Source organism: Mobula birostris, chromosome 6, assembly GCF_030028105.1.
Source record: "Mobula birostris isolate sMobBir1 chromosome 6, sMobBir1.hap1, whole genome shotgun sequence".
NCBI lineage: Eukaryota > Metazoa > Chordata > Chondrichthyes > Myliobatiformes > Myliobatidae > Mobula > Mobula birostris.
Genome location: NC_092375.1, coordinates 113,851,768 through 113,873,830, shown reverse-complemented (window position 1 = coordinate 113,873,830; position 22,063 = coordinate 113,851,768). Strand labels below are relative to the sequence as shown.

General features: G+C 46.7%; 1 protein-coding gene across 9 annotated transcripts in view; it reads right to left on the bottom strand.

Annotated features, from left to right (window-relative positions):
• Positions 1-22,063, bottom strand: part of spega (striated muscle enriched protein kinase a) — a 392,740-nt gene that overhangs the window by 309,608 nt on the left and 61,069 nt on the right. The window contains exon 1 of one of the 9 annotated variants that reach the window (XM_072261056.1): positions 1,803-2,138. The exons of 7 other annotated variants lie outside the window; for them this stretch is intronic. In XM_072261056.1, coding sequence (XP_072117157.1) covers positions 1,803-1,835 — 33 coding nt within the window. In that variant the 5' untranslated portion in view covers positions 1,836-2,138. Of the gene's footprint in view, positions 1-1,802; positions 2,139-22,063 lie in introns of those variants that run through there. One more of the 9 variants, XM_072261061.1, reaches the window with a different exon arrangement.

Sequence of the window (22,063 nt, the reverse complement as noted above, 5' to 3'; positions counted from 1 at the left end):
TGACAGAGGGGTAGGGTATAGGGGGTGACAGAAGGCAAGGGATGGGGTGAAGAGGGGGAGGGAGGGGATAGGGGATGACAGAGGGGGAGGGGATTGGGGGTGACAGAGGGGGAGGAGATAGGGTGACAGAGGGGGAGGGGATTGGGGTGACAGAGGGGGAGGGGATTGAGGTGACAGAGGGGGAGAGAGATGGGGGTGACAGAAGGGAAGGGAGGGATGGGGTGACAGAGGGGGAGGGGATAGGGGGTGACAGAGGGGGAGGGGATGGGGGTGACAGAGGGGGAGGGGGATGGGGTGACAGAAAGGAAGGGAGGGATAGGGGTGACAGAGGGGGAGGGGGGATGGGGGTGACGGAAGTGGAGGGGGATAGGGGTGACAGAGGTGGAGGGGGATGGGGTGACAGAGGTGGAGGGGGGTGGGGGTGACAGAGGGGGAGGGAGGAATACGGGTGAGGGAGGGGGAGGGGATAGGGAAGTGAGAGAGGGGGAGGGGGATAGGGAGTGAGAGGGCGGATGGGATAGGGGTGACAGAGGGGTAGGGGATAGGGGGTGACAGAAGGGAAGGGAGGGATAGGGGTGACAGAGGGGGAGGGGATAGGGTGTGACAGAGGGGAAGGGGGATGGGGGTGACAGAGGTGGAGGGGGATGGGGTGACAGAGGTGGAGGGGGATGGGGGTGACAGAGGTGGAGGGGGATGGGGTGACAGAGGGGGAGGGATGAATAGGGGTGACAGATGGGGAGTGGATAGGGGTGACAGAAGGGGAGGGAATAGGGGTGACAGAAGGGGAGTGGATAGGGGTGACAGAGGGGGAGGGAGGGGTAAGGGGTGACAGAAGGGGAGGGTGGATAGGGGTGACAGAGGGGGAGGGGATAGAGGGTGACAGAGGGGGAGGGAGGGATTGGGGGTGATAAAGGGGGAGGGGGATCGGGGGTGACAGAGGGGGAAGGGATGGGGGTGACGGGGGGTGGTTATGGGGTGACAGAGGCGGAGAGTATAGGGGTGACAGAGGGTGATAGGATAGGGGCTGGCAGAGGGGGAGGGAATGGGGTGACAGAAGAAGAAGGGAGGGGAGTGAAGGACGAGGGAGGGTGGGGAGTGAGGAGAGTGAATGACTGGTGTGGAAGGAGGGGGGAGGAGAGAGGCAGGAGAGAGGGAGGGGAGATGAAGAAGGGAAGGACGGAGGGTGTGGAGGGAGGGGACTGAGGAGAGAGGAGGGTGAGCCTGTCACCTGCACTAACTCTCTCCCCTTGGGGACTGACAGTTGTCTACAACTGTGACATTGCTTGGTGATCTCTCCTTGACAAGACCATCCCGTTCCCTGGGCGGATCTCCGGGCTCTCGATCCAGATGTTTTCCCTTGGCCCAGATGCTCCCGTCTCGTTTCCAGCACTTTCTGTTTGGCTTCTGGATTCCTTCCTGTAACCTTCACCTTTCCGTCTGAAACATCCGAGTGTCCATTATAAACACTCGGTTCCGTCTGAACCCCCTTTCCCGGTTTCGTCTCAGCAGTGAAAATATCAACGGTATCAGGAAAATAATCGGTGTAATGATTCTGAATTCTAAGTTAATAACGTAGTCCTGATGTCCACGATGTTCTGATCCCCTCTAATTGCAGACAGACAGACACACACACACACACACACATACACACACACACACACACATACACATACACACACACACACACACACACACACACACACACACACACACACACACACACACAGTTACAGAGTTCTCTCTCGCTGGGAGAACCCCCATTTCTACCAAGCACCATTTTCCCGTCTCTCTCCCTCTCTTACCTGGAGTCGTTTCTTCGCCCAGATTTTTTTCATGTTGTCAGAGCAGAAGGGCGGCCGGTGTCGATACTACTACCTAATAATTACGCATCAGCCTGGTGGTAGTCCGTTCCCGTTCTGCCTCCTGACTGGCAGTGACTCGACGGAGTTTAAAAAAAACCTCCTTTCTAATTTGCTCCTTCAGTCCATTTTGAGTGTGACTCAGTATGCACCCGTCTCTACGTGCTTCACCGTGTCTGTGTGATCCCCTTATCAATGCACTTCTCCGCTCTCCGTGTTTGCGTTACTGTGAATCTCTGGAGGGAGCCTCATGCATCTCGCTTGATGTGTGAGTGTATGTGTGTGAGAGAGAGAGTATATGAGAGAGAGAGAGGGAGAGAGAGAGAGAGGGAGGGAGAGAGACTGACTGCGTGTGGACTTGTATATGTGTCTGTGTTTGTGTGGGTGTTACTGTGTGTGTGGGTGGGTGTTAGTGTGTACGTCAGTGTGTGTGTGCATCTGACTCTGTGCGTCTGCCCCTGCTCGTGTGTGAGCGTGCGCGTCTATCCTACTCCGTGTGTGTCTGTCCCTGTCCCTGTGTGTGTCTCCCTCTGTGCGTCTGTCCCTCCTGTGAGTGAGTGAGTGTGTGTGTGAGTGTCTGTCTGGCCCTGCCTCTGTGCGTGTGTGTCTATCTGTCCCTATATGTGTGTGCCTGCCTGTCTGTTCTTGCCTCTGTGTATGTGTCTGTCTGTCTGTCCCTATGTGTGTGTGTCTGCCTGTCTGTACTTGCCTGTGTCAGTGTGTGTGTGTGTGTGTGTGTGTGTGTGTGTGTGTGTGTATATCTGTCTGTCTCTGCCCCTCTCTCTCTCTCTGTCTGTCCGCCCTTGTGTGTGTGTGTGTCTATCTGTCTGTCTCTGCCTCTCTGTGTCTGTGTATCTGTCTGTCCTTACATGTGTGTGTCTGTCTATCTGTCCCTATGTGTGTGTGCGTCTGCCTGTCAGTACTTGCCTCTGTGTGTGTGTGTGTTTGTGTGTGTGTGTGTTTGCCTATCTGTATGTCTCTGCCTGTGTGTGTGTGTGTTTGTCTATCTGTATGTCTCTGCCTGTGTGTGTGTGTGTGTTTGTCTATCTGTCTGTCTCTGCCTGTGTGTGTGTGTGTGTGTGTTTGTCTATCTGTCTGTCTCTGCCTGTGTGTGTGTGTGTGTTTGTCTATCTGTCTGCCTCTGCCTGTGTGTGTGTGTGTGTGTGTGTATGTGTGTATGTGTGTCTATCTGTCTGTCTCTGCCTGTGTGTGTGTGTGTGTGTGTGTGTATGTGTGTCTATCTGTCTGTCTCTGCCTGTGTGTGTGTGTGTGTGTGTGTTTGTCTATCTGTCTGTCTGCCTGTGTGTGTGTCTATCTGTCTGTCTCTGCCTCCCTGTGCCTGTGCCTGTTGTCCTGGTTTGCAGCCTCCGTGAGTCTCGGCTCTGTCGACATGTATCTGCTCAGAGGCCTGAGGTTCTCAGCTCGGAATCAACAAGGTGAATCCGTTCCGTGCGAACCCCCCCTTTTGCTCAATCCGGTACGGGCGATGCAGACACACAGGAGCCCCTCACATCACTGCCAAGGGCAGCCCGTCCCATCATGGCCGCCCACTCTGCCAGATTCCCCTTCACTGCTGACCCTCTGCGAGGCAATAAATTATACAGATAGATCAATGCTGATGACGTCAAGCAGCCCCGAATCAATTTTCCAGTTGAAATAACCAGTGACTAGCCATTACACAGCTAAACACTGCCTCCTTAAAGCAACTCTCTCTCTCCTCTTTCTCCACCTCTCTCTCCTTTCCTCTTCCTCCCCCCACCCTTCCCTTCTTCCCTTCCCTCCCTTCTCCCTCACTTTCTCCTTTTCTCTTTCTTTCCCCTTCTCCCCTCTCTCCCCTCATCCTCTCCCACTCCTCCCTTCTCTCCTTCCTCCCACCTCTCTCTCTTACACACACACACATACACACACACACAGGAATTTTTCCCATAATCACAGCAAAAATGCTTTGTTTAACCTCCAGAGAAATTAGAGCGTACAACCAAAAATCATTCCACTCCCCTCCCTGAGCTGTATCCTGGTAGACCAATGTCAGAGAACCCTCTTGTAACACAACACTTAAACAGGCCCGTCAGCCCAGCCGGTCACTACAGCTTCCACCCTGCTAGCCCCAGCTGCCCTGTAACCCTGCAAGCCCCTCCCCTCCATGTATCTATACAAATGCCTCTCAAATGTTGCAATTGTACCTGTCTTGACCACTTCCTCCGGCAGCCCAGTCCAGGTACTCACTACCCTCTGTGTGAAGAATTATCTCTCAGGTCCCCATAAAACCTTTCTCCTTTTACCTTGTAGCTGTGCCCTTTAGTTTTGGACTTTCCAACCCTGGGAAAAAGACCCTGGGTGGAAATAACTCATGTGGCAGAGCATAACCTTTAAGGTGATTGGAAGAAAGTATAGAGCACTAGAATATAAGAGCAAGGATGTAATGCTGAGGCTTTATAAGGCACTGGTCGGGCCACTCTCAGAGTATTGTGAGCAGTTTAAGACCCCTTATCTTAGAAAGGATGTACAAACATTGGAGAGGGTCCGGAGGAGGTTCACAAGAATGATTCCAGGAATGAAAGGGTTAATGTATGAGGCACATTCGGCGGCTCTGGCCTGTACTCGCTGGAGTTTCGAAGAATGAGAGGGGGATCTCATTGAAACCTATCAACTGCTAAAATGTCTGGTGAGTGGATGTGGAGAGGATGTTTCCTGTGGTGAGTGAGTCTAGGAGCAATGCGCACAGACTCAGATAAGAGGGACGTCCATTTAGAACCCAGGTGAGATGGAATTTCTTTAGTCAGTGGGTGGTGAATCTGTGGAATTCATTGCCACAGAGAGCTGTGGAGGCCAAGTCATTGTGTATATTTAAAGCAGAGATTGATTGGTTCTTGATTAATCAGTGTCAAAGGTTATGGGAAGAAGGCAGGAGAATGGGGTTGAGAGGGATAATAAATCAGCCATAATGGAATGGCGGAGCAGACTAGGTAAACTGAATGGCCTAATACAGCTCCTGTGTCTTATGCTCCATGGTCTCAAAGGGAAGGTCAGAGGCAGCTTTTTTCAGAGAGGTGGAAGGCTGTTATTCCACGCATGACCAGGGGTGGCGGTAGAGGCAGATACAGCAGGGACATTTAAGAGTCTCTCAGATAAGCACATGGGCAATAGAAAAATAGAGGGCTATTTGGGAGGGAAGGATTAGAGTGATTTTGGCATAGGTTAAAAGGTCATCACCATATCTTATGGTTGTATGGATATAGCACAGATGTAGGGCTCTCAGCCAATCCAGATTAAGCCTGCATTTACGCTCCTGCAATGGTCCCAGGTCCAATGTGTCACCATGATCCTCTGTTCTTTTCCTTTCTCGTGTATAGCCTCCCATCTACCAAATCCACACCCGTCACCTTGACCACTTCCTGTCATGGTGAACCCCACATTCTCCTCACTCTCAAGATGAAGAAGTTCCTTCTGAATTCCTGTCAGATTGTGCTTGTAGTGAGGGCCTCTCGTTTCACTGCCCGCTGAAAGGGTCTCACTACCATTGTCAATTAGCTGGATTCCGAACATTCAGACTTGTGCACCAGGAGACTTGGCCCTTGTAACCATACTGTTCTGAAGCCTGAACAGAGAAATGTCATTTTTATACAGAATTCACTACTGGGATACAGGTATTGTCCAATAGGTTACCCTCAACATGTTCAAATTATTGATTTGCATAGCCAAACACCAATCATGATGTGGTAATATAGGTATTAATAGCCAATAGAATCTCCATATGCAAGGCCAATAATATTTCAGAATTAGTAAAGTAACTGACCAATAGTAAATGTCACTCTAGAATTCTTCATTTGCATTCATATCTTTTGTTAATATGCCAAATGGCTGTGGTCCCCTTGCTGGTAAAGAGGAGCTATGCTCTTCAAAAGCATTTCTTGAAAGTCCTTTCTTGGCTGGACTAACTGTACACTATATGTAAACTATAAACGTGTTGACTGACTGCACACTCCCTGTTAACTATGATCGTGTAGACTGACTGCACACTCTCTGTTAACTATCATTGTGTAGATTGATTACACACTCTCTGTAAACTATCATCATTGTGTAGACTGCACACTCTCTGTAAACTAACACCGTGTCAACTGACTGCACACTGTCAGTAAACTATGATTGTGTGGACTGACTGCACACTCTCTGTTAACTATGATTGTGTCAACTAACTACACACTTTTTGTCAACTATCATCGTGCAAACTGACTGCACACTATCTGTTAACTATCATGTGTGGACTAACTGCACACTCTCTGTAAACTATGATTGTGTAGGCTGACTGTACACTCTCTGTAAACTATCATTGTGTAGTCTGACTGCACACTGTCTGTAAACCATTATTGCAGATGAAATCAGAAGGAAAGTGTGTCAGCATCTTCAATTTCTTTTGAGGTTAAAGAGCTTCAGACCGTCAGAGAATCATAACACTACACTACAGCACAGAAGTGGGCCCTTCAGCCCATCTAGTCCACGATGACCTGATCTGAACCTAGTCCCATCTACTTGCACCTGGACCATAGCCCCCCATGCCCCTCTCCTCCATGTACCTATTCAAACTTCTCTTCAATGGGTGGTATGGCAGTGCAGCGCAACAACCCAGACTCATTTAAGTTAGTGGTGGAGAGAAGGTCACTAAACAAACTGTTATCCATTATGGACAACCTGGCACATCCTCTCCATGATCTACTGAATAGGCAGTGGAGTACCCTTTTCAACAGACCCATTCAGCTCCACTGTTGCAAGGATTTTTCCTACCAAAGATAATAAGCATATACAACAATTCATCTTTGTGTGACAGGAGATCACACATCATAGTACAATAGTCTCTGTTTTATTATTTTGTACATTACTATTGCACAGTATTGCACATTGGTAAACTATTCTTGTGTATATTATTATTCTTTACTTTATTAATAGTTATTATTATTATTGCTAAGTGTGTTTTTAAATGTTGCTGCTGTAACGAAATAATTTCCCACTTGGGATCAATAATGTATTTATTATTATTATTGGTGTTATACTTCATGGCACTAGCAATCAAGATTCAGTTCGCATCGCTGCTGTAAAGGGTCTTTGCATTCTCCCCGTGACCACATGGGTTTCCTCCCTCATTGGAAAGACATACTGGTTAGTAAGGATTATTAAGTTGCAGGCATGTTATGTTGGCACGAAATGCTGGGTGAGGCGACACTTGAGGGCTTTCTCCCAGCTGTGTTGTGTCAAAGTATTTCACTGTAGGTTTTGATGTCCAGGTAAAGCTTATCTCATAAGTGGTGCAGTCAAACCAACATCCACCACTTCCACTGGCAGCTTATGTCACTCTCACACCAATCTCTGAGTGAAGAAATTTCCCCTCATGTTCCACTTAATTATTTCATCTTTCATCCTAGTCCCCAAGTTGAAGTTCATTGTGCAAAGCATATCACCAACAGCAGACTGCACCAATAGCACATATGGTTATGATTTCAGAAAGACATACAGTCACAAAGAGAAAAAAAAACATCATATAGCCCAAGTCTCTGGGTGACATGACTGTAGATTGATGATAAATTGGCCTGGTCAAGCTAGATCTTCCATCAAACTAACACCAGAGGGCAGCACTGAGCAAACACTGGAGAGCAGCACTGAGCAAACACTGGAGAGCAGCACTGAGCAAACACTGGAGAGAAGCACTGAGCAAACACTGGAGAGCAGCACTGAGCAAACACTGGAGAGAAGCACTGAGCAAACACTGGAGAGAAGCACTGAACAAACACTGGAGGGCAGCACTGAGCAAACACTGGAGAGCAGCACTGAGCAAACACTGGAGTGCAGCACTGAGCAAACACTGGAGAGAAGCACTGAGCAAACACTGGAGAGCAGCACTGAGCAAACACTGGAGAGAAGCACCGAGAAAACACTGGAGAGAAGCACTGAGCAAACACTGGAGAGAAGCACGGAGCAAACACTGGAGGGCAGCACTGAGCAAACACTAGAGAGAAGCACTGAGCAAACACTGGAGAGAAGCACTGAACAAACACTGGAGAGAAGCACTGAACAAACACTGGAGGGCAGCACTGAGCAAACACTGGAGAGAAGCACTGAGCAAACACTGGAGAGCAGCACTGAGCAAACACTGGAGAGAAGCACTGAACAAACACTGGAGAGAAGCACTGAGCAAACACTGGAGAGAAGCACTGAGCAAACACTGGAGGGCAGCACTGAGCAAACACTGGAGAGAAGCACTGAACAAACATTGGAGAGAAGCACTGAGCAAACACTGGAGTGCAGCACTGAGCAAACACTGGAGAGAAGCACTGAGCAAACACTGGAGAGCAGCACTGAGCAAACACTGGAGAGAAGCACCGAGAAAACACTGGAGAGAAGCACTGAGCAAACACTGGAGAGAAGCACGGAGCAAACACTGGAGGGCAGCACTGAGCAAACACTGGAGAGAAGCACTGAGCAAACACTGGAGAGAAGCACTGAACAAACACTGGAGAGAAGCACTGAACAAACACTGGAGGGCAGCACTGAGCAAACACTGGAGAGAAGCACTGAGCAAACACTGGAGAGAAGCACTGAGCAAACACTGAAGAGCAGCACTGAGCAAACACTGGAGAGAAGCACTGAACAAACACTGGAGAGAAGCACTGAGCAAACACTGGAGAGAAGCACTGAGCAAACACTGGAGGGCAGCACTGAGCAAACACTGGAGAGAAGCACTGAACAAACACTGGAGGGCAGCACTGAGCAAACACTGGAGAGAAGCACTGAGCAAACACTGGAGAGAAGCACTGAACAAACACTGGAGGGCAGCACTGAGCAAATACTGGAGGGCAGCACTGAGCAAACACTGGAGAGAAGCACTGAACAAACACTGGAGGGCAGCACTGAGCAAACACTGGAGAGAAGCACTGAGCAAACACTGGAGAGAAGCACTGAACAAACACTGGAGGGCAGCACTGAGCAAATACTGGAGAGCAGCACTGAGCAAACACTGGAGTGCAGCACTGAGCAAACACTGGAGAGAAGCACTGAGCAAACACTGGAGAGCAGCACTGAGCAAACACTGGAGAGAAGCACCGAGCAAACACTGGAGAGAAGCACTGAGCAAACACTGGAGGGCAGCACTGAGCAAACACTGGAGAGCAGCACTGAGCAAACACTGGAGAGAAGCACTGAGCAAACACTGGAGGGCAGCACTGAGCAAACACTGGAGAGAAGCACGGAGCAAACATTGGAGGACAGCACTGAGCAAGCACTGGAGAGCAGCACTGAGCAAACACCGGAGAGCAGCTCTGAGCAAACACTGGAGAGAAGCACCGAGCAAACACTGGAGAGAAGCACTGAGCAAACACTGGAGGGCAGCACTGAGCAAACACTGGAGAGAAGCACTGAGCAAACACTGGAGAGAAGCACGGAGCAAACATTGGAGGACAGCACTGAGCAAACACTGGAGAGCAGCACTGAGCAAACACTGGAGAGCAGCTCTGAGCAAACACTGGAGAGAAGCACCAAGCAAACACTGGAGAGAAGCACTGAGCAAACACTGAAGAGCAGCACTGAGCAAACACTGGAGAGCAGCACTGAGCAAACACTGGAGAGCAGCACTGAGCAAACACTGGAGAGAAGCACTGAGCAAACACTGGAGAGAAGCACTGACAGAAGGGGCCAGCCCCCAGCCCAGTATGGATTCCAACATGCCAACAGAAGCCTCTATTCTTTCCCACACCATCTCTGGTGTTTCCTCCCCTGGGCGACTGCAATAAGTGACTCCTGCGATGAGGGTCTGGTCCTCGCCACTACTGTGGAAACACAGCTCCCCTACCCAATGAACCAGTGAACCAGAGTTACTGTATTCTATGCTACCAATGTCTAACGGGGTCTTGCGATCACAACAATAATGTCCAAGATAATCACTTGCTCCATTTGTTGGATCGTATACCTTCTTGGCACAACGCTACACAACAAGTCCAGATGACAACACAACGGTACGCGATACATCTAGCTCCATCGCTATCGAGCGACTCACTGATGGGATAGTGCTGCAGTTCTTGATGTTCTCAATATCCAGCAGTGGCTTGTGACGTAAAAATAACGTACAGGATGGACAAGTACACCTTTGATTGGACCCGGGGTGGCCACTGCTTCTGAGCCACCTCCACCTCAGCAGAAGAACTCTATGATCTCTAGTTCTAGTCTCACCTAAGTTTGTCACCAAGTAGTCTTGCAAACTTAAACAGGTGTACTATTGAAAATACTCTGACTGGTTGCACCGTGGTCTGGTACAGCAATTTGAATGTTCAGGAACATAACAAGCTGTGGAGAGTAGTGGACTCAGCCGAATTTATCACCTGCACATCCCTCCCCATCATCGGTAATACCAACAGGAGGTACTGCCGCAAGCGGGCAATATCCATCATCAAAGACCCCCACCACCCGGGCCATGGCATCTTCTCACGGCTAACACCGAGCAAAAGGTACAGAAACTTGAAGTCCCACACCATCAGGTTCAAGAACAGCTACTTCCCTTCAACCATTTGGTTCTTAAACCAGCTGGCACAACCCTAATCACTATCTCAGTACTCTGACCTCTTTGCACCAAAATCGACTTTTTTGTTCTATTTGTATGCTTCTAAAATTGTGTGTAATTAATTTCTGTTTAATGATGTTCTTCTTGTGATTGCTACTGATATGATGCCGTGACCAACAGACCGCAATCAGTAAGCATAGGCAGCAACAACTCCACCACAGTTATCCTCAGTACTTGCACCTCACGAGGTTGCACCCTCAGCCCCTACTCCACTCCCTGTACACTCACGGCTGAGTGGCCAGATTCTGCTCTCACCCCAACTACAAGTTTGCAGGTGATGGCACCACAGTGGATGCATCTCAAATAACAATGAGTCAGAATGCAGGAAGGAGATGGAGAGCTTAATGTAATGGTGTCATGACAACAATCTTTCCCTTAATGTCAGCAAAACAAAAGAGCTGCTCGTTGGCTTCGGGAAGGTGGGCGGTGCACATTCTCCTGTCTGCATCGATGCTGTTGAGGCTGAGAGGGTTAAAATCCCAGAAGTGAACATCACCAATAGCCCGTCTAACCTCATTGACAGCACAATCTAGAAAGCTCATCCACGACTGTACTTCGTCAGGAGGCTAAAGTCCCTATGGACTGTCACCAATTTTTATTGAAGCACCTATCAGGATGCATGACAGCTTGGTACAGCAACTACTGTGCTCATGACCGCAAGAATCTGCGGAGGGTTGTGGACACAACTCAGCCCATCACAGAAACCAGCCTCACCTCCATGGACTCTGCCTATACTTCTCAGTGCCTTCCGCGAGCAGCCAACATAATCAAAGATGCCGTGCCCCGGAGCTCTATAACTCGACAAAGCTGCAGCACTAAACACTGTTCTGCACGAACTGAAGGAGAAGTCCAGATTTTCATGCAAGTTGGAGTGAGAAACACTGCAGAACACATCCGAGAAACAGGTGGTGACAAATTTATTCCAGGAGTGGGTTTACAGCCATCTGCTGGAGAGGATCCATCAGTCGGCAGTGAGCTGATTAAGAATTCCTCATATTCTTCACTTTGAGGAGTAACCACAGTCCGTGAAGTCTCAACACAGCTACCACAGAGTGTCCACCCACGCTTGAAAGTTAAAGATTAGTTTGATTGTGTCACATGTACATTAAAACGTGTTGTTTGTGTTAATGACTAGTACAATCCGAGGGTGAGCTGGGGCAGCCCACAAGCTTCTGCCACCAACGTCGCCTGCCCACAGCTCACTAACCCCAGCCTGTGCATCACTGGAAGGAAGCAGAGCACCCGGCGGAAGCACACATGGTCACAGGGAGAACATGCCAGCTCCTTACAGATGGCGACAGGTACTGAGCGCAGGTCGCTGCTTGCCGTAAAGCATTACACCAACTGCACCGAACTCAGGTGGGCAGCTTAGTCAGTCAGCGTGGATAAGCTGGGCCTTTTTCCTTGATGTATAACTCTCTGACTCTATGACTCTGCGGGCGGGGGATGTAAACTTGGTTAATCTTGGACAAAGTGAGAACTACAGCGACTGAAAGCCACGAAACCACTGGGTTTATTAATGTGGCCTAGGGAGGGATTTATATACTTCTTTGATTTTCTCTTATTTTTTATCTTTATCTGCACTGCCAACAACAATTGCCTTTCAATGGTTGCGTCACCATCTGGTATGGAGGGACCCGTGCACAAGATCAGAAGCAGCAGCAGATGGCTGTAAACTCAGCCAGCTCCCTGACCATCCCGCACTAGTCCTCCCAGCGGTGAGGACATCTTCCAAAGGCAATGCCTCAAGGTGGTGGCATCCATCATTAAGGACCCCCATCACCCAGAACATGTCCTCATCTCATTGTCCCATCAAGGAGGAGCTACAGGAGCCTGAAGACACTCACTCAATGTTTCAGGAACAGCCTCTTCCCTTCATTTCTGAATGGACAATGAACCCACGTACACTACCTCGCTTTTTTTTCTTTTTTTTTTACTCTCTTTTTGCACCACTTATTTAATATAATTTATATATATATTTCTTGTAATTTGTAGTATTTTTATTTAACAAAGCAAAACATTTCACCACATATGCCAGTGATATTAAACCTGATTCTGATTTATCTGAAAAAAGATAAATTATCGACTTTTTCGTTCAAGATCCAGCATAATGCTAACAGTTCCTCCCCCTTCAACAGAGAGACGAGAAGACCATAAAACATTTAAGTAGATTTAGGACATTCAGCCCAATGTGCCTGCTTCACATTTAGTCATGTCTGATATATAGTATTTTCCCTCTCAACACCATTCTCTTGTCTTCTGTAACCTTTGATTCCATGACTAATCAAGAACCTATCCACCTGCGCTATAAATATACCCAATGACTTGTGTATGCAAGAACAATGACTGACAAACTACCAATGAGCAAAAGAAGACAAATTCTGCAGATTAAGAAATAATAATATTGAGAACCTGAGTTGTAAAGAGTCATAGGTGAAAGTGAGTCTATAGGTTGGAGAATCAGTTCAGAGTTGTGGTGAGTGAAGTTACCCACACTGGTTCAGGACCCTGATGGTTGTAGGGTAATAACTGTTCCTGAACCTGGGGAGTGGGAGTTAAGGCTCATTGAGATGAGTGAAGTTATTCACACTGGTTCAGGACCCTGATGGTTGCAGGGTCATAACTGTCCCTGACCCTGGTGGTGTGGGATCTAAGGCTCCTGTACCTCCTGACCAATGGTAGTGGTAAGAAGAGAGCATGTTTCTGAACAATCCATAAACCCATGAACACTACCTTGATATTTTTATGCACTATTTTTTTTAATATTTTATATTAATTTTATGTATTTGCAATGTACTGCTGCTGTAAAATACTACAGCACAGTAGAGTGCACATGTTTTGTGAGGGTAGGTTGAGCAAGCTAGGGCTTCTCTCTTTGAGCAAAGGAGGTGACATAATAGAGGTGTGCAAGATGATAACAGGCACAGACAGAGCGGACAGCCAGAGATTTTTTCTCAGGGCAGAAATGGCTAATACCAGCACACATAATTTTAAGGTGATTGTAGGAAAGTATAGGGGGAATGTCAGAGGTAGGATTTTTTTACAGAGTGAGATGGGTGTGTGGAACGTGCTGCCAGAGTCTGATACGTTAGAGACATTTAAGGGACTCTTAGATGGGCGCATGGATGATAGAAAGATGGAGGGCTATGTGGGCAGGAAGTGCTGTGTTGATCTGAGAGTAACTCAAAGTGTTGGCACAACTTTGTGGGCCGAAAGGCCTGTAATGAAGAGGAAAAGAGCTGACAACTGGCTCCACCTAGTGGCAAAGACGATTATTTCTTCTGCAAATAAGCATCAGGTTCTGTAGTTAATCACAGTTGGGGAATACCTACTGAGACAGAAGGATCTGGGAGTTATAGGGAAAAACTGAATAGGTTAGGACTTTATTCCCTGGAGTATAGGAGAATGAGGGGAAATTTGATAGAGGTATACAGAATTATGAGGGGTGTAGATATGGTAAATGAAAGCAGACTTTTCAACTGAGACTAGAACTAGAGGTCATGGGTTAAGGGTGAAAGGTGAAATGATTAAGAGGAACATGAGTGGGAACTCCTTCACTCAGTAGGTAGAGAGAGTGTGGAAGAAGCTGTCAGCAGAAGCAGAGTATGTGGCATTGATTTCAACATTTGAGAAAAGTTTGGCGATCTCATGTCAGTTGTAGGGAAATCACTGGAGGAAATGCTTAGGGATAGGATATATGAATATTCGGAAACCTGTGCCCTAATCAGGGAGTGCCAGCTTGGCTTTGTGTGGGGTAAGTCATGTATTACCAATTTGATTAATTACCTTGGCAAAGTGATGAGGGTGATTGATAAAGGTAGTGCAGTGGATGATATCTACATGTTTGTGTTGTATATAAATGACCTGGATGAAAACGCAGATGGGCGGGTTAGTAAGTTTGTAGACGATACCAAGATTGGAGATGCTGTGGATAGTGCAGAAGATGAGCAAAGAATACAGAATGATGTAAATCAGTTGCAGATAAGGCAGAGGAGTGGCAGGTGGAGTCTAACCTAGAAAAATGTGAGGTGTTGCTCCTTGGTCGAGCAAATGCAAGGATTCGGTACCCTGTTAAAGCCAAGACCCTTAACAGCGTTGCAGAGCAGGAGTGATGGGGTCCAAGTTCGTAGCTCCACAAAGAGTGTACACAGGTTAAGAAGGCTTATGGAATGTTTGTTTTTATTAGATGAGGTATTTAGTTCAAAAGGCAAGAGGTCATGTTGCAACTTTATAGAACTCTGGTTAGATCAATCTGGAGTATTGTGCACATTTCTGGTCACCCCACAATAGGAAGGATGTTGAGGCTTTGGAGAGGGTGCAGAAGAGGTTTACCAGGATGCTGCCTGGTTTAGAGAGCATGTGCTATCACGAGAGGCTGGACAAACTTGGGTTGTTTTCTCTGGAGGGGTGGAGGCTGAGGGGAGATCAGATGGAGGTTTATAAGATTATGGGAAGCATAGACAGAGTGGACAGGGAGTATCTTTTTCCAAGGGTAGAAATGGCTAATACCAGAGGGCAAGTACTGAAGGTGAGGGGGGTAGGTTCAAAGGGGATGTGAGGGGTAAATTTTTTGCTCAGAGAGTAATGGATACCTGGAATGCGCTGCCTGGTACACTGGTTAGAGACTTTTAAGAGACATTTAGATAGGCACGTGAACGTGAGGAAGATGGAGGGATTTGGACATTGTGTAGGTAGGAAGGATTAATTTTTAGAGGGTTTTTTGATTTACTTTCTAGCTTGTTCAGCACAACATTGTGGGCTAAGGAATCTGTTCCTGTGCTTTACTCTTCCATCTTCTATGTTCTACATGGATGGGGGAGGTATGCAGGGCTATGGTCCAATTGTGGATCGATGGGATGAGGCAGAATAGCAGGTTTGCATTGATTAGATGGACCAAAAGGCCTTCTTCTATGCTGTGTTCTATGATTCTATGCTTCCTTACCCTTCAAATAGACTTTCCAGGACAAACGCTTAGTTTTGTAGTTATTAGCCTTTTACTTTACTTAAAATATATTAATTAATTTATCTAATTAACTTTAAATCCACCATGGGACTATGATCCTTTGTCTCCAGATCATAGTTTGAATCCAATAAGAATAGTTCATAAGATTCCCTGAACACCGGGGTTTTTGGGTTTAATTCCCTTGAGTTAGTTCACTGCGTCGACTCTCAATTCAAAAAAAATAAAAGTAATAAAAAAAACTTATGGATTGTGGCATGATCTAATTGAAGTCTTTCTCATACTGAAGGGATTCCATGAGAGGGAATATGCAGGGCTGCATGGTAGTGTAGTAGTTATCGCAATCTTTTACAGCCAACAATGATCAGGGTTCGATCTGCACTAAAATGTATTACAAGTCAGTGGTAATAAATCTGTTGCTGGAGTGTAGTAGTTAATGCAATGCCTTACAGTGTCACCAATCAGGGTCCGTTTGCAAGAAGTTTGTATGTTCTCCCTGTGAGATCAGCAGTTTCTGAGATACTCAAACCACCCCATCTGACACCAACAATCATTCCACAGTCAAAGTCATTTAGATTGCAATTCCTCCCCATTCTGATGTTTGGCCTGAACTATAACTGAACCTCTTGACCATGTCAACATGCCTTTATGCATTGAGTTGCTGCCACATGATTGGTTGGTTAGATATTTGCATAAGCAAACAGGCACATAGGTGTACCTAATAAAATGGCCACTGAGTGTATGTCTGTGAAATTTGTTGTTTTGTGGTATCAGTGCAGTGGAAGCATAACAAGAAAGGCTTTAAGAATAAGATGGGAAATTACAGGCTGGTGAGCCTGACATCAGTACTGGGAAAGTTATTGGAAGGTATTCTAAGGGACCAGATACAGTATATAAGTATTTGGATAAACACTGACTGATTAGGGATAGCCCACATGGCTTTGTGCATGGTAAGTCATGTCTAATCAAACTTCTAGAGATTTTTGAGGAAGTTACCAGGGAAGTTGATGAGGGTAGGGTAGTGGATGTTGTATAGATGAGCTCTAGCAGGGTTCCTCATTGGAGGGCAGTCAAGAAGTTTCAGTTGCATGGCATTGTAGTCAATTGGATTCAGCACTGGCTTCATGGCTGAAGCCAGAAAGAGGTAGTAGATGGTTGCCTCTCTGGAGGCCTGTGACTAGTGGTGTTCTGCGGGGACTGGTGCTGGGTCCATTGCTATTTGTCATCTATATTAACCATCTGCAAATCTGTGGATGATGCCAAAATCGGGGGTGTAGTGAACAGTGAGGAAAGCTACAAGAAAGCTATCTTGTAGCGTGATCTGGACCAGCTAGAAAAATGGGGTGAAAAATAGCAGCTGGAATTTAATGCAGACAAGCCTGAGGAGCTGCCCTTTGAGAAGACACATCGGGGTAGGAGTTACATGGTGACCAGTAGTACAGAGAATACAGATCCATACTTCATTTAAAGTGGTGTCCCAGACAGCAGCAAGAGGACCAGAGTATAAAAGCAAGGATGTGATGCTGAGGCTTTATAAGGCATTGGTCTGACCACAGTTGGAATATTTTCATCTGGGAGACCGCTTTGCTGAACACCTACGCTCTGTCCGCCAGAGAAAGCAGGATCTCCCAGTGGCCTCACATTTTAATTCCACGTCCCACTCCCATTCTGACATGTCTATCCACAGCCTCCTCTACTGTAAAGATGAAGCCACACTCAGGTTGGAGGAACAACACCTTATATTCCGCCTGGGTAGCCTCCAACCTGATGGCGTGAACATTGACTTCTCTAACTTCCGCTAATGCCCCACCTCCCCCTTGTACCCCATCCGTTATTTATTTATATACACACATTCTTTCTCTCACTCTCCTTTTTCTCCCTCTGTCCCTCTGACTATACCCCTTGCCCATCCTCTGGGTTCCCCCCCACCTTGTCTTTCTTCCCGGACCTCCTGTCCCATGATCCTCTCATATCTCTTTTGCCAATCACCTGTCCAGCTCTTGGCTCCATCCCTCCCCCTCCTGTCTTCTCCTATCATTTTGGATCTCCCCCTCCCCCTCCCACTTTCAAATCTCTTACTAGCTCTTCTTTCAGTTAGTCCTGACGAAGGGTCTCGGCCCGAAACATCGACTGTACCTCTTCCTAGAGATGCTGCCTGGCCTGCTTCATTCACCAGCAACTTTGATGTGTGTTGCTTGAATTTCCAACATCTGTAGAATTCCTGTTGCTTGGAATATTTTAAGCGGTTTTGGGCGCCTTACCTGAGAAAGAATGTGTTGGCATTTGAGAGGGTCCGGGGGAGGTTCACAATCATGATCCTGCGTATGGTAGGGTTAACATGTGAAGAGAGTTTGATACTTTGGACCTGTAATCGCTGGAGTTCAGAAGAATGATGGGGGGGGAGGGATCTTATTGTAACTTCATTGAGAATATTGATAGAGTGGACATGGAGAGGATGTTTCCAATAGTGGGGGAGTCTAGGACAAGAGGGCACAGCCTTAAAATACAAGGATGTCCCTTTAGAACGGAGATGAGGAGGAATTTCTTTAGGCAGAGGGTGGTGAATCTGGGGAATTCATTGCCACAGGCGACTGTGGAGGCCCAGTCATTGGGTATATTTAAAGCAGAGTTTGACAGGGTCTTGATTAGTCAGGGTATGAAAGGTAATGGGTTGACAGGGAAAATGAATCAGTCAATGGTGGAATGATGGAGTAGAACTGTTGTGTCCAACGGCCTAAATCTGCTCCTATCTTGTATGGTCATATGGTAATGTTGTCGAAGTTATTCAAGATCTCTCACTGTCTGAATATCCTGGGTATTCATTCACAGTACTTTGTACAATCTGCGGAAATCGCATCGATATTTATTCAGGGTGCTGGGGAAGACCTTGTTGTATTTATTCAGTGTCTTTTGTGGAATCCGAGGACTGTCATTCTACGTCTCCAGGGATTCCTGGGAATTAGCTGCAGTGTTTATCCAAGGGCTCCCACGTCCCTTGGGGAATATCCTTCAGAATTCATTCAGACTTTGTCACAGCATTTGGGGACTACTTTCCAGTGTTCACGCACCCTGTTGCAGGGATTCTGGGGAATGTTGCTCACTATTTATTCCCAGTTTCTCCCAGCTGGGCATCAGTTGGCAGTTCATATCCAGCTGCCCTGACAGAACAGGGGAAGACTCACAGTATTTCATCAGTGTGACCTGCAGAGCTGATAAACCATTACAATTACTGTAGGGATTCTGCCAAATGTTTTCCAAGATTCAAGATTCAAACTTATTTATAGGACCCATAGAGCATAGGTGAAGAATTAGGCCATTTGGCCCATTGAGTCTACTACACCATTCCATCAGGACTTATTTATTCTCCCTCTCAACCCTACTCTCCTGCCTTCTCCCCATAACCTTTGATGTCCTTACTAATCAAGAACCTATCAACCTCCTCCTTAAATATACTCAATGACTTGGTGTCTACAGCCGTCTGTGACACTGAATTCCACAGATTCACTGCCCTCTCACTAAAAGAATTCCTCCTTGGAGTGCTGTAGAGTCAGCCAGCTCCATCATGGGCACTAGGCTTCCCACCATCAAGGACAACTTCAAATGATGTCCCTCAAGGAGGAAGCATCCATCACTGAAGAACATAAAACATAGAACATTTACAGCACAGCCCTTTGGCCCACAATGGTGTGCCGACCTTTTAAGATCAATCTAATCCAATCCTCGCCCTTAACCCTCACCACCCATGAATTGGCCTCTTCTCATTACTACCCTCAGGGAGGAAGTACAGGAGCCTGAAGACCCACTCTTGGTGTCAAGTTAGGAAAAGGGGAAGTACGTCGAGATCTGGGTGTCCTTGTTCATCAGTCACTGAAAGTAAGCATGCAGGTACAGCAGGCAGTGAAGAAAGCTAATGGCATGCTGGCCTTCACAACAAGGGGAGTTGAGTATAGGAGCAAAGAGGTCCTTCTGCAGTTGTACAGGGCCCTGGTGAGACCACACCTGAAGTATTGTGTGCAGTTTTGGTCTCCAAATTTGAGGAAGGACATTCTTGCTATTGAGGGAGTGCAGCGGAAGTTCACAAGGTTAGTTCCTGGGATGGCAGGACTGTCATATGTTGAAAGATTGGAGCGACAGGGCTTGTATACACTGGAATTTAGAAGGATGAGAGAGGATCTGATTGAAACATATAACATTATTAAGGGATTGGACACGCTAGAGGCAGGAAACATGTTCCCGATGTTGGGGGACTCCAGAACCAGAGGCCACAGTTTAAGAATAAGGGGTAGACGATTTAGAAGGGAGTTGAGGAAAAACTTTTTCACACAGAGAGTGGTGGCTCTGTGGAGCTCTCTGCCTCAGAAGGCAGTGGAGGCCAATTCTCTGGATTCTTTGAAAAAAAGAGTTAGATAGAGCTCTTAAAGATAGCGGAGTAAAGGAATATGGGGAGAAGGCAGGAAAAGGGTACTGATTGTGGATGATCAGCCATGATCACAGTGGATGGTGGTGCTGGCTCGAAGGGCCAATTGGCCTACTCCTGCACCTATTGTCTATTGTCACTCTCAATGATTCAATAACAGTTTCTTCCCCTTCGCCATCAAAGTCAAAGTAAATTTATTATCAGGGTATGTATATGCCACAATATACTACCTTGAGATCCATTTTCTTGCGAGTATTTTTTAGGCAAATAAAGAAATAAAATAGAATTTATGAAAAACTTTACATCGATGAAGACTGACAAACAACCGATATGCAAAATAAGATAAGTTGTGCATATAAAAAAATACTGAGAACATAAGTTGTTAAGTGTTGAAAGGGAGTCTGTAAATGTCTGGATAGTTCAGTGCTGAGGTGAGGGAAGTTATCCGCCCTACTTCAGGGGCCTGATGGTTGCGGGATAATAGCTGTTCCTCATCCTGCTGGGCTGGGATCTAAGGCTCCTGTACCTCCTGCCCGATGGCAGCAGTGAGAAGAGAGCACGGCTTCGATTTCTGACAATCCGTGAACCCATGGACATGACCTCAATATTCTTCTTTTTGCTGTAATTATGTATATTTTTAATTTATAGTAATTTTAGATTGATCTTAGAGTAGGGGTCCACGCAACATTGTGGGCCAACGGGCCTGTACTGTTCTATGTTCTATGACCCAAAACAACAAATTTGACATTACATAAGTCAGTGAAAAGAAACTTGATTGAGATTCTGAGGAGCGAACAGGCAAAGTGGATCCACCTGAGCAGATCACTGGCTCCACTTAGTGGCAAAAGTGATTATTTCTTCTGTAAGTGAGTGTCAGGTTCTGCTATTAACTGCAGATGGGGAATACCTACCGAGACAGAGGGATTGGAAATACAGATCCATAATTCCTTGTAAGTGGCAAAACTGGTAGATATGGACATAAAAAGGGCTCTTGGCACATTAGCTTACTTTTCCACAGATGCTGCCTGACCTGCTGAGTTTTGTGTGTGTTACTTTAGATTTCCAGCATCTGCAGATTTCCTGGTGTCTGTGTGTGTGTCGTTTTTTATTGATTCTATTGTATTTATTCGATCTACTGTGAATGACCACAAGCAAATGAATCTCAGGGTAACATATAGTGGCATACATGTACTTTGATAATAAATTTACTTTAAACTTAAATCAGAGTACTGAGTACAGGATCTGGGATGTATAGGACATCGGTGAGGCCTAATTTGGAGTATTGAGTGCCGTTCTGGTCATCTACCTACAGGAAAGATGACAATAAGTTTGTAAGAGTACAGAGAAGATTTACAAGCATATTGCTGGTTCTAGAGGACCTGAGTTAAAGGGAAAGGTTGAATAAGTTAGGATTTTATTTCCCTGCAGCGTAGGAAAATGAGGGGAAATTTGAATGAGGTATACAAAACTACGAGCAGTATAGATAGGGTAAATGTAAACAGGCTTTTTCCACTGAGGTTGGGTGAGACTAGAAGCAGACGTCATGAGTTAATGGTGAAAGGTGAAATATAAAGGGAGAACATCTCCAGTCTGTGCGAGTGTGGAATGAGCTGCCAGTGGAAGCGGTGGACGTGGGTTCAATTGTAACAGAAGTTTGGATAAGTACGTGGATGGGAGAGGAGTTATGGAGATCTGTGGTCCAGGTGCAGGTCAATGGGACTAGGCAGAATAACGGTTCAGCATGAACTAGATGGGCCAAATGGCCTACTTCTGTTCTATGATTGCAGCATTTCTCAGTCCTCAGCAGCAGAGAGCAAACACTCCCTCATCAAACTACCTGAGACCTTCAGTAATAATTCCATCAACAGCTACTGTAACATTAGGTGTACAAGACCATGAACCTGACTGGACACATCACGGTCTGATACAACAATTCGATACGCAGGAACATAAGCTGAAGAGAGTGCTGGACTCAGGGGCACATCCCTCTCCACCATCGGTGGTACCTACAGGAGGCGATGCCTCAGGAGGGCAACACCCATCATCAAAGATCCCCACCCTCCGGGCCAGGCCATCTTCTTGCAGCTACCATCGGGCAGGAGGTGCAGGAGCCTGAACCCACACCACCAGGTTCAGGAACAGCTACTTCCCTTCAACCACTCAGTTCTTGAACCAACCAGCAGAACGCTAATCACTATCTTGGAGTAGCAACGCTATCACCACTT